Source organism: Triturus cristatus, chromosome 5_2 (genome assembly GCF_964204655.1).
Source record: "Triturus cristatus chromosome 5_2, aTriCri1.1, whole genome shotgun sequence".
Classification (NCBI taxonomy): domain Eukaryota; kingdom Metazoa; phylum Chordata; class Amphibia; order Caudata; family Salamandridae; genus Triturus; species Triturus cristatus.
Window position 1 is genome coordinate 143,518,810 of NC_140588.1, and position 12,545 is coordinate 143,531,354.

Here is a 12,545-nt window from a genome sequence, read left to right on the forward strand (position 1 = left end):
GTGATGGAAGGTAGGGGTTGTACTGGGTCGGCGAGCGGCACTCTACCGCGTTGAGCTAGAGATGCGGGTGAATGATGGGGGCCGCTGGGGGAGAGAGCAACAGGTTAAGAATGATGGCAAACTCAGTGAGGCAGGGAGGGCAAGGAGGGAGCAGCTCCTTACCGGGCTATTGAAGAGATGTACGTTGTGGCATCAATGAGACAGGCCGAGGCGGGTGCGCCGGCGCGGCGGGTTGACGTATTGTGCTGCAAAATGTAAATTAGCAATGAGGGGGAGAAAACAAGAGGCTAGAGGTGCTGGACTGCACATGAGGTGGACTTACCCCAAAAGCTGAGTGCGTATAAGTCCAGTGTCTGGTGGAGAGGCGGGGTAAAACGCCGGGTGGCGGTGGACGGTGGAGAGCTGGAGTCAAAGGGGCAGAAACGTAAGGAGGGTGGAGGCTTGAATTGGAGCTTGCAGCCACGAGTGAAAACGAAAGGATAAGAATTTACCCGGAAGCAATGAAACTATGGCGATCCACGAAGTGTATGCGTATTAATGGAGGGTGTGCCTGTAAGGGGACACGGAAAGGAGAGGGAAGTCAATGCTACAAAGACCGTGGATAAGGCAAGAATGTAGCGGAGAACTCAGGGGCTGCAGGGAGGCAGCTTACCTGTACTCTGGTGAAGACGAGGTCGAAAGTCACTGGAGCTGTCTGGATAACCCGGGTGGGAATGAATCGGAAGTGATGCGTGTATTTAAAACGGTCTGCCTGTCAAAGAACTAGACCTCAAGAGAGACGAGGCTGATTACAGGGAGGGACGAGTCTACACCTCCGCTAGAAAGTACGATAAGCTAGTCAGCACCACCGTCCAGGGAGATAAACAGACCAGAACAGACACTGCCTCTCTTTCATCCAACTCCACATCACTAAACACCATTCCCACCAGTGACAGTGAAAGCAAGAATCAAGGAAGCAATTCACACAGATCAGGTCTGACGACATAGTCTTTTTTAAGGTAAGTGCAGCCCATAAGGAGGGAGAACAGAACACAACAAAGGCAAGGACCCCCAGACAGAAGACCCGTAGAGGGAAAAGGGCAGGTCTCAGAAGAGTACAAAAAGAAACTGAGATCCGGGAACGAGAATAACAAATAGACCAAGGTGACTGAGGCATACAGGTAGTCAATCTCTCCTCCCAGCATCTTGACAGCAGCATGATCTGTCTACTTAGCAGAGGCCTCAGTTTCAACCCCCACGAACAGGAGGACACCTATAGACACAAGATAGACCTTTTCAAGTTAATAAGGGGCATTAAGATCAAAAAGCACTTTATTGGCACTGCACCCACCACCAAAAACATCAGCAAGATCTGCCTAGACAACTCATCCGTGGTGCAGAGCATCAGGGACATCAAGGACACCCACTTACTCCTCTCACTGACCGACTCAGACGAAATACCTATCAACATGGAGAATCACCTCCAAGATTTAGATATAGAGGAAGATCTTAGTCTCAACAGTGGCCTTAAGACCAAGTAAGTGGACACCCACGCTCCTAGGGGGCAACACTGTTGACACGTTCTACAACCTAGTGTTGACTGACATGGACAGACATGAAAACAAAGCACTCAAGACCAGGCACGGAACTAGAGACAATCTCCACAGAGATGAAAGAATAGCTTTGAGGAACCTCACATCCAATAGAGACATCATATTTAAGGAGGCTGTCAAAGGTGGAAACGTAGTGGTCATGAATAGATCTGATTACCACTCTGAAATCCTGTCCCAACTGCAAGACACATTATGTTATGAACAGCTTGCCCACAACCCCATGGCCACACTTGTCACTAAAATCAACAAAAGCTTAACAGAGTGGCACACGCTTGGTCTCATTGACGACCAAGAACTGCTGTATCTGAAAGTTCACAGGCCTGCATTCCCCTGGCTTTACACCCTGCTGAAAATACATAAGTCGGCACCCTTTCCACTAGGGATACCTATAGTATTGGGTATTGGTGGACCAACCGAAAGACTAGCGCAATATGTGGATCTCTTCCTTGGTACATTGGTCAAAAACCTACCCTCATACATACAAGATACTAAACACATTCTGAGTATCTTGTCTGATGTCCAGTGGCAACCAGGGATGATCCTAGCCACCCTGGATTTATTTTCCCTATACACCACCATCGAACCAGGATTAGGGTTGGAAGCTGTAACCAGCCTGCTCCACAACAGACCTGCCACCTTATGGCAACACACTCAAATGCTTGTGGCTATGATGGACATCATATTGAACAACAACTTCTTCATATATGACAATGTCTGGTACAAACAGAACAAGGGAGTAGCCATGGGCTCGAAATTCTCACCTTCTTTCGCCAACCTATTCATGGGTGTCCTAGAATTCAAATGGATCTGGAGCACCAAAGGGGCACCATGGGTAGACTCCATAATATACTGGGGACGCTACAGAGACGATTGTCTCTTACTCTGGGCAGGGTCACAACATGAACTCGATGAATTCTGCGCACAACTCAATTCCAACGATATGAACATGAAGTTCACGAGTAAATCTTGCCCCTCCAGTACCACCTTTCTGGATGTGGAAATCTACATAAAACCGACATATTACAGAGCCACCTGCATAGAAAAGAGACAGCATGAAATGCCATCCTGCACGCAGACAGCTCACACCCATCTCACCAAATTCAATCAATTCCCTACGGGGAATTCATGAAAGCCAGAAGGAATTGCAGCGAGGAACCAGAATTTTAGAAGTGTCTAGCCAACATGAAACACAGATTTAAGGCTAGGGGCTATAGTGCCCGCACCATCTGCTCCGCAGAAAAAAGAATTGAAAACAAAAAGAGGGAGGAAACATTACACACCCAAAAGAAGGCCACCAATCTGGACCAACCGGTCAGACTGATCACTGACTACAGTGACATGGGTCTAGCAATGAGGAAGAGCCTCAACAAACACTGGGGCGTGTTACTAGCAGACAATACACTCAGAGAAGTCATACCTCCCAGACCTCAAATCATATATAGAAGAGGTAGGACACTCAAAACAAGACTCAGCCCTAGTGTACCATACCCCAGCACCAGCTCCTCATGGCTCACCACCCACTACTTAGGTTTCTTTAAATGCGGGTGCTGCGGGGTCTGCAGGCTAGCCCAACATGGGGTTAGAAACTTCACAGCCGCAAACAAACAATGATACCAAATCAAGAACAATATCAACTGTAACACTAAATTGTTGGTATACATTCTTGAATGTGCCTGCAAACGTTGGTACATCGGCAGTACAATCAGACCATTGAAAGAACGCATTGGAGAGCACCTCTGAGCCCTACAACACCAGGACACCTGCTATCCCATGGCAGTCCATGCTGCTACCTGCCCCAAACAAGGTTCAAGGAAACGGATCTCCTTCTTTGGGCTCGACGTAGCAGCCATCAGCGCCAGGGGCGGCAACAGAGAACTGAGGCTCAGACGCTTGGAAGCCACGTGGATCATGCGTTTACGGACGGTTCAAAATGGACTTACCACGGACCATGAGTTACATTACTTCTTGGGTGAATGACCACCGTCCAAGAATTAATGCACTGAATTCTTTAAGACAAATTCTTCATGTCACTGCATGTGTCCTTTATACCATCAGCCATGTCACATTTGGGCAACTGCATGACCATGCCATACTCTGCATTTCTATCATCGCTGCTGTTCTGACCTCTTAGGTCACTGGTTCCGGCCACGGCACCCCTGTTCCTCTACACGCCCATTCTTTTGTAGCTTTCTTGTTCCAGCAGACATATATTAGTGTGACTGTGTCCCCCCCATAATCCCCCCGTATCATTCGCCAATTACGGGTGCACTCCCCCCTCTCCTCCTGGTGCCTCTTTCCACACCAACTGCACTTCTCGTATGCATGTGCATATGACATGCTTACACCCTTATCAATTTCCTCTACACGCTTTGCCATTTGGCAGAACGTCAGCCTCAGGCCACATTTACCGTTCCCCTTTCCTTCTCATGCCCTCACTTCCCTGGCCTCCTTAACCCGCATGGCGCACCCTTCGAGGCGCCCTCTCTACCCTCACGCGTCTCCTCTCTCTTTCCCCACTTGTGACAGTCTTTTCGGTCTGGACTGCCCTGTTACCGTGGTAACGGCCATGCTGGTCCCTATTACCTAGTCTTCCACACATGCACGTTACTCCCCCCTCAGCCCACCAACATGGCGGCTTTCGTTCCCGGGACCATGCTACGTTCACTGCGCGGTCTAGTTCTTTGACAGGCAGACCGGCTTAAATACACGCATCACTTCCGATTCATTCCCACCCGGGTTACCCAGACAGCTCCAGTGTCTTTCGACCTCGTCTTCACCAGAGTAAAGGTAAGCTGCCTCCCTGCAGCCCCTGAGTTCTCAGCTACATTCTTGCCTTATCCACTTTTTTGTAGCACTGACTTCCCTCTCCTTTCCTTGTCCCCTTACAGGTGCGTCCGCCTTTAATGCACATACACCTCGTGGATCGCCATAGTTTTTTTGCTTCCGGGGTAAGTTCCTATCCTTTCGTTTCCACTCGTGGCTGCCAGCTCCAATTCAAACCTCCACCCTCCTTACGTTTCTGCCCCTTCGATTCCAGCTCTCCACCGTCTACCGCCACCCGGCGTTTTACCCTGCCTCTCCACCAGACACTGGACTCATACGCACTCAGCTTTTGGGGTAAGTTCACCTCATGTGCAGTCCAGCACCTTTAGCCTCTCGTTTTCTCCCCCTCATTGCTAATTTACATTTTGCAGCACAATACGTCAACCCGCCGCACCGGCGCACCCGCCTTGGCCTGTTTCATTGATGTCACAACATACAGCTTTTCAATAGCCCGGTAAGGTGCTTCTCCCTCCTTGCCCTCCCTTCCTCACTGAGTTTGCCATCATTCTTAACCTGTTGCTCTCTCCCCCAGCGGCCCCATCATCCACCCGCATCTCTAACTCAACGCGGCGCACTGCCGATCGCCGACATAGTACAACCACTACCTTCCATCACATCAAGTTCACCGCACACACCAGACCCGGTTGGAATTATCGCTTGTTGCATGGTAAGCGTTTTGTCCGATCCACCTCCCATTAGGTTCCCCCTACCCAATGTCCATGGTCTTGGATTAATCCCTGTCTCCACTCGTGTCCCTTCTTCACACAGGGGCCTGCTCTCCTTACTCCTCCAAACACGGAACAGGTAACCACCTTACCTCCACCTTCTTCGTTCAGTTGAACCAGCATATCTAGTATGCCTCGCATTTTTTGTCTCCTCAATATCCCATATCCATTCCTTGCCTTAATGTCTCTCTGTCCTACAACATTGTTAATTGCTGTTGATCTGTGTTTGCATATATTGTACACTTTTTTTTCAGACACTGACATACCACATGAGCTAATACGAGATACTATTCATGCCACTGTTTGCAGTAGGATCATCTCCATCATCTAAAACATATTACCGACCACCGCCGTAATGTGCTCCTATCTATTGTCCACTTGGTTTTAGTGGGCATCGTAGTGACCACTAGACACCATTCCTGCCACTCACACACAATTGTTCACACTTGTGTACCATGTCACATCACTTCATGTACTGTGCTTTCCCGCGCATTTCTCATGATGTCCAACCCATGCGAGCGGCACACTCACAAAAGTCACTCTATTTACTGTGTTACATAAGGGCATATGTAATCTAGATATCAAGTTATTCGAACTGTTGATCAACATCCTCAAAAAAGAATCACCATTAGATCATTATATTTATATTTATTCTTTGTTAAATGTATAAAAATTATTTATCATTACGTTTCTTCCATAAAAGGTTAGTATATAATATATAAGTGAATAGGATCTCTAAAGTTACAGATATCGATAATGCAGTTTTAATACCACTCTCATTATATATATATACATTTTCATACAGCCTTAATCGATCGAGCCCTTGAATAGGAGATAAAGTCTTCTCGTGTGATACTTCAACGTTGAGGCACTACATAATAAGAAGCACGACTAGAATAGGAACGGTAAGGTTAACACCAGTATCTCTCTCAACATTCTTATAGAATAGGAACTATCATATTTGGATTTCCACCATATATTTATGATTAATTTCATTATATATAATTCTGCAGGTTACCATCTTGCAGCATGGCCAACTTAATATGAAATGTTTAGAGGTTCCATCATATATCTTTTATAATTAAGGTACACATCTTCTTATTTTCTCTTTTAAGTAAATTTATATAAATCAACTAGAGTTGGCATTTCATTGACTCTATAACGGCTTAGGGACACCATATTAATCATAATTGCTGTCCACCCTTTAACATTATTTTTCTTCCATATAGCTCCCTGATTTCATGAGATACAAGTCCTTACTAATGCTGACGATTCGATAAGATCACATCTTCGCCACAGTAGTGACTAGCAGAGGTAATATTCTGCAATATGTACAATTTGAGAATTTTATATCCACATTTTTAGTATTTACACACCCGGTTTTTTCATTAGTAGCATCACTAATCACGTAGTAGGTTCTCCTTTTTTTTGCTTTTGGCCCATATAATTGAAACCCATGATCAGCTATTTGTGTATCATATAGATTATAAATATTAATAAAAATGTTCTAAAGACAGGTATTGTGTAAACACATGAAAGGGCTAATTTGTACTCTAGATTAAAAAATATTTTTTTCCCTTGTTTAGTTAACCACAGTGACAGAGTCCTGATGAAGTCATTGCCGAAACGCGTTGGTTTTTTCAACATGTGTCACCAATCTCTGCACAATGTATTTTAGTAGTTTAGACTGTACAAGCAAGCCATTGAAATGTTGGCAACAGATTTATCATGAATGTTGTAATACTATACTCTGCCAACTGATTATACTATGATGTCTAATGATTTGGTTGTCTAATATCATTGTTTGGATCAGATGCAACTACAAATGTGGTTTTGATTATTATCATTGGACACATGTATTTATCAATTCCATTTATGTAATCCTCACAAATTAATGTCTTTCTATTTTTGATATGATAAATAATTTTTATACATTTAACAAAGAATAAATATAAATATAATGATCTAATGGATATTCTTTTTTGAGGATATTGATCAACAGTTCGAATAACTGGATATCTAGATTACATATGCCCTTCTATGTATAATATATAACTATGACTGGTGTTTTTCTTTTCAAAAATTAGCAACACGTGAATATTCTTCAGTTTGTGGTTGGCCTGGCAGAATATGGCTTTGGGTTGGCGCTATATAAGGATATTTGTCATCCACTTAATCTTCATTATTTTCTTCTGATAAAGGTTCACTATTTAAGTTGCCAACGTTTTACACAATTTATAAAAGCATTACAGAATAAGTGCCCTTCTGCCTCCTTTGTGTTGCTAGCATGGGACCTGATTAGTCCTTACCTTTCAAATCGGAGGCCTTCAAACTTCTACATTCTTAACATTTGAATCTTTCACTATTTAAACTGCTTGCTGTTTGTTATTATAAGTTAGGCTAGTAAAGTAGAACTCCAGCAATTGTCTGCTCCTTCACTTCGACAGCAGTCTCAAAATATAATAGTTATGTTAAGAGTAAATCCTTTTTTTTAACCTTTTGTTTTCAATGAGTTCGTAATATTCACCTCTTCGCTGAAACAAACTTAAAGTTGAAGAGACTAGACCCCACCAAGACTTGTGGCCACTATTCATTTAGAACAAAGATTTGAGGGATGAAGATAATATTTTTGTAAGCTAGGTAAGCGAAGATTTAGGCAACACAATAGGAAAGCAAAAGGTTTCAAGATAGATCTTTTTGCAGTGGTTAAGATTGGCAGGCAAATATCTACCAATGGGTCTTCGAGCTCACCCAGCTGGAAGTAAGGCTTCTTCCCTTTAGAGAGGAGATAATTTGTTTCTGCTGCTTTGTCCTCTTTGTATTACTATTTGTATTCCCATAATACAGAGGAATCGTAATTTAGTAGGGTGTTGCTTCAGAGTTTCCATGCTCTTTTCACTCATCCCATCTCATTTTGATAACTGTAGTAGGAGTGGTTCACATAAAAAATCAGCAGGAAACAATTTCCATTAAACGAACAAGCTACTTATCTTCAGTGACATTCTTACTAATCAATGCACATCTTCTCTCAGACTTCTTTTTAGCTTCCCAGCTCCTCCTTCTGAACTCAAAATGTTGTCTACTTTTCATAAATGTGTAGCTTTCCAGTTTTGGCCTAGGTTTCACACCTGTTTCCACCAGAAATCAGAAGTAGGTAGAAACCGAAAAAATAGGAAAATCGACGACTAGAGAGGCCTCGAATATGTGTCTGGCGGTCCGCGTACACCAGACTCACGTGGGTGCGGAGGTGGTGGTTGGACCCCCTTGGGACCCTCACCAGGGAACTGCCGCTCCCTGGAGGTGGCGCGGCAGTCAGAGGCTGCAATATGCTCGCTGGGACTGACGCGATCCCACCAAGCATATTACGAGTTTCCTCTCCGCTGGGGGTGACATGGAAGTTCCTCCTTCATGTCAACCCTGGTGTAGAGGAAGCAAAGGGGTCCAACTGTACTCCTTGTGCCTCCTCCACTTGTGGATGCACCCAGGACAGCATAACATGTGCCCCCTGTGTGCAAGCACAGCATGTCCTGCATGGGATGGACTTTGCAGTCCATGCCGGGCAGAAACCTTATGAGGCATTTCCATTGCGATTCCTTTTTGAAAGGCACCGCCGCCTTTGAAAGAGGCACCACCCTATGAACGCCACGCCGCCTGCCTACCAGACTACAAAAAAGTTGTAATCTGACAGGCAGGCGGCGACTCTTAGTGGTGCAGGGGCCTGGCGGTGGCGAGCCGCCTGCCCACGCAACGCCAAAAGTCATAATCGGGCCCTAAGCGTATCCACTAATAAAAGGAATTAGCGTCTATAGAGTCTGGAAAAGGTTTAGTGGAAGTGACGTCCCCAGCTTACTTGATGTCTTATATTGGATCAGCGACGTCACCAAAAATGGGGTCTCATGGACCCAACTGAAGTCTAGTAATGCCACCTGACACCAGTGACTGGTACTGTTACAGAAAGAAATCCAGATTTAGTGTAGCTCTTAGAAAAAGTTTACATAAGGAATTTGTTATGAACTCTCAATGGCTTTGTGTGGGTTCAAGCATTGATGGATTATTTAGTTGCAGATGTAGGCCCCAGAAGTGAACCTAGACTTCTCCTGGTGGAATGACATGTGCATATCATTTCTTACTGGAACTAAATGTGATAATTGACTTAATTTTATCTTCATGAATCTAGTCTACCATTAGAGCTTTCCGATTTTAGATAATACAAGTTTTTGTGTAATTTTACTAGGTGTAGTTCAGAATTCTTGGGTGTATTGCATAGACCTGTGGAGGAACAAGAAACAATGCAGAGAATAGTCAGCATAGATATGGTTGTGTAATATAAAGAAAGTACATAACATTTTATGGGAAATCAGAAAAGACCCCTAAAGCAAATAACATGTACATTTAGCTAACCAGGTTGGAGAGTAGGCTGGACAACTGCAGGTTAAGGTCCATCAATATCAATCTTATCATATTGTAGTGAGCCCACCCTCCCTGTGCTACATTCCAAGGTAAGCAAGTTGTGTAGTAATATTGTTCTCATATGCATCAGTTACTCTGAGTAATAGCACAAGTAGATAGAGAGCTTGATTTAGTTTATTATCTTTACATGTAACCATTAAAAGTATGCAGAGTATAACGCATTAACTATTTTATAGGATTCCCTGGAGGAGGAGAGCTTTCCGTTAATGAAATCCACTCTGATTTTGGAATGGTTGGGAGTGTCTGTGCTGTGCAACACTGGAAAACAGTCAACAGATTTCTTCCTTGCTTATGGACAAGGTGCCCGTGGTGGTAAGTTTCTTCTCAGTTCTGTAAATTCAGTTACCTATTCAGAATTCAAAAGCATGTTTAGACTTCAGAAGGTTTTGAGCATATAACTGCTTGTATTCCACATTCAAATAGACATCAGAAGCATTTATCCAGAGCTGCCAAATAGAAACGACAATGATGTGTTGCATTGCTTGGTCATAGTAGCCCTCTGAACGATTGACAACTCTACCTTCTGTGTCACTTGTTTGGTACAATGCTAATATGTTGTTCATAAATTTAGGCAGCGGTTCACAGATGTGCCAGAACAAAAGTTGCATTTGTCTCCTTTACCGTTATCCTAACAGAATTCCTGGAGTGCTTCTGTAAATTTGCACCAGTTGCCTGTTCCCAAAAATGTTCATGTAACTACTCCACATGAATATGTATCAAGCATTTGGGTATGCTCTTGTAAATTTTGAATTTTGTATTTCTATAGGAAAATATTTTCCTGGTCAAAATGTCATTCCCCTGCGTGATCATTAATTATCGGGGTGATACCTCTCCATTCTCACCCTGAAAACACACTTTCTGCTACTGCTACCCAAGAGGAGTGTATTTGCAAGTTTATTCAGGGCTTGACACTAGCTTCATATGCTCAATAAAGAGCCAGAAACTGGCTAGTTTGTACATGTTTAAAGACCTTTGCTGGGCAGCCCACCCCGGCACATATAATTGCTATTCTGTTGCGGTAATGACCTGTGATTGGTTTTAATCAGCCAAAAGTAATCAATCAAAATATAGCATTTGCTTTCATTTGTGATGAGGTGTTACTTTGCTTATGCAGTCTATGCCCATTTACAGCCTTCCTGCCTCTGCCTTCTTGAGTGCCCATTAACATATAAAATAACTAAGGAAACGTTTATTAGGTGACTGTAGAGCCTATTTTTGTTAAGTCTGGGTTTTACGGTTTTCTAATGTGTTTTTGGATTAACCATGACAGAGCAAGACAATACACCTGGCTTTAATATGCTATGGAATGCTAACACTGGCATTCAAAGTTGTGTTGCTTGCACTACCACAGTAAAGTAAGAACTATTGGATTGGCCAAAGATTGGCAATCAAAGCAAGAGGTGCAAGTAAAGTGTGACTGTTGAGAATGGGAAGAACTTTAGAAACACCGCCTACTTGCAGAGGTTCACCTGAAACATCGATTAGAAGACCTTCTGATTCTTGTAGCTTACAAGTGACTGGATGCTCTGGGTGTCCAACAGAGAAACACAGCATATGAAATACTGGTGTATTAGAGTAGTAGGTTTGTATGTTTGTATAGCAGAGTTGTTGAGCGGCCAGCCAAACGCTATGCATAACCACCTGGTAACTTCTCATGGAGTAAGTGTGATTTAGAGGATTAATCTAGATGTGTTATATCTATGTTTTTGGGAGGATGTATTATTTGCCCCCATCAACTTCCTCTCACTCACTTTCAATATCAATATCAATCACCTCGTGAAACGAGAACCACAAAATTACGAATCATTTGACCATAACCACTCTAACACCTCAATACCTGGGACAACTAGCCACACAAACGTGTACATTTCCGGCGAGAAGTACTTCACAATGGTTTCATACTATGGTTTTGAGAGATAAAGCGCATAGTTATCAGCCTCCTTCTCTTTGCATTAATTTTCTCCTTATGCCCCACATTTGGCCCAGGAACTTTGCAACTGAACAGGCTATCACATGTCTCGGACCGGATCTTAGTATGCGCAAAGCTTCAATGTGATTGCGAGTCCCCAGTTGTTTCCATAGGGGTGAGAGCCATTTTGCTCTAGGGCGAGAATACACAGGGCAGGCGAATAAGACATGCGCTGGTGATTCAGGTAATGCAGTGCAGAGAGGGCAGGACCGCAATGCCACACTAATGTTGCGCCATGAGCCAGTGTATGAGTTGAGCGGAGGCATGCCAAACCTGAACTGCATATACAGTTTCCTGTCCAAAGGGGTTTTAATAGTGTATACAAAGGGTTCTAAAAGAGAAATGGATTTAAAATCTAAAAATTCACTTTTTAACCAACCCTCGTTGGGCTTAACAGCGGCTTGGAGGGAAACCCGACCCCAATAATGCAGTTTTAATTGTTTTTTGGTGGGGAATGATGCCGAGTTCCTTAGGTCCCAAGCTTCTGGTGGACCTAAATGCAAGGATCAGTGACTTGAATTCAATCCTCCTGATTATAAGGAGCCAATGAAGTTGCTTCAGGTGTGGAGAGATATGGTGACGCGTAGGTACCCGCCTGATTAGCCTTGCTGCCAAGTTTTGGATAATTTGTAGCCTGCGCAGTAAGTATGCAGGTAGTCCCAAGTGTAGACTATTTGCATTGCCCAAGTGAGACGTGACTAGCGCATGGACTACTGACTTCCGATGTTCCTCCAGCAGAAAGCATAAGAATCTCCTTATTGCCCTCATTTTCTAGAAATAAGTGGGTGTGATATGCCGTATCTGGGCACAGAAGGAAAACGCTATGTCCAGCCTGATTCCCAGATTCCTAGCCGACTCTGAGGGTGTTGGGGGTGGATTCAGTTCTGACGGCCTCCACTGGTTGGAGGAGGGGAAGCTTTGCTAAAAAAAATAGGAGTTCCGTTTTCTCTGCATTTAATTTCAGGC

General features: G+C 43.8%; 1 protein-coding gene across 1 annotated transcript in view; it reads left to right on the top strand.

Moving 5' to 3' along the window:
* The window catches only part of LOC146822729 (NFX1-type zinc finger-containing protein 1-like), an 892,774-nt gene that overhangs the window by 371,704 nt on the left and 508,525 nt on the right, over positions 1-12,545 (top strand). Inside the window, exon 7 of the mRNA XM_085606285.1 lies at positions 9,787-9,922. Coding sequence (XP_085462411.1) covers positions 9,787-9,922 — 136 coding nt within the window. The remainder of the gene's footprint in view (positions 1-9,786; positions 9,923-12,545) is intronic.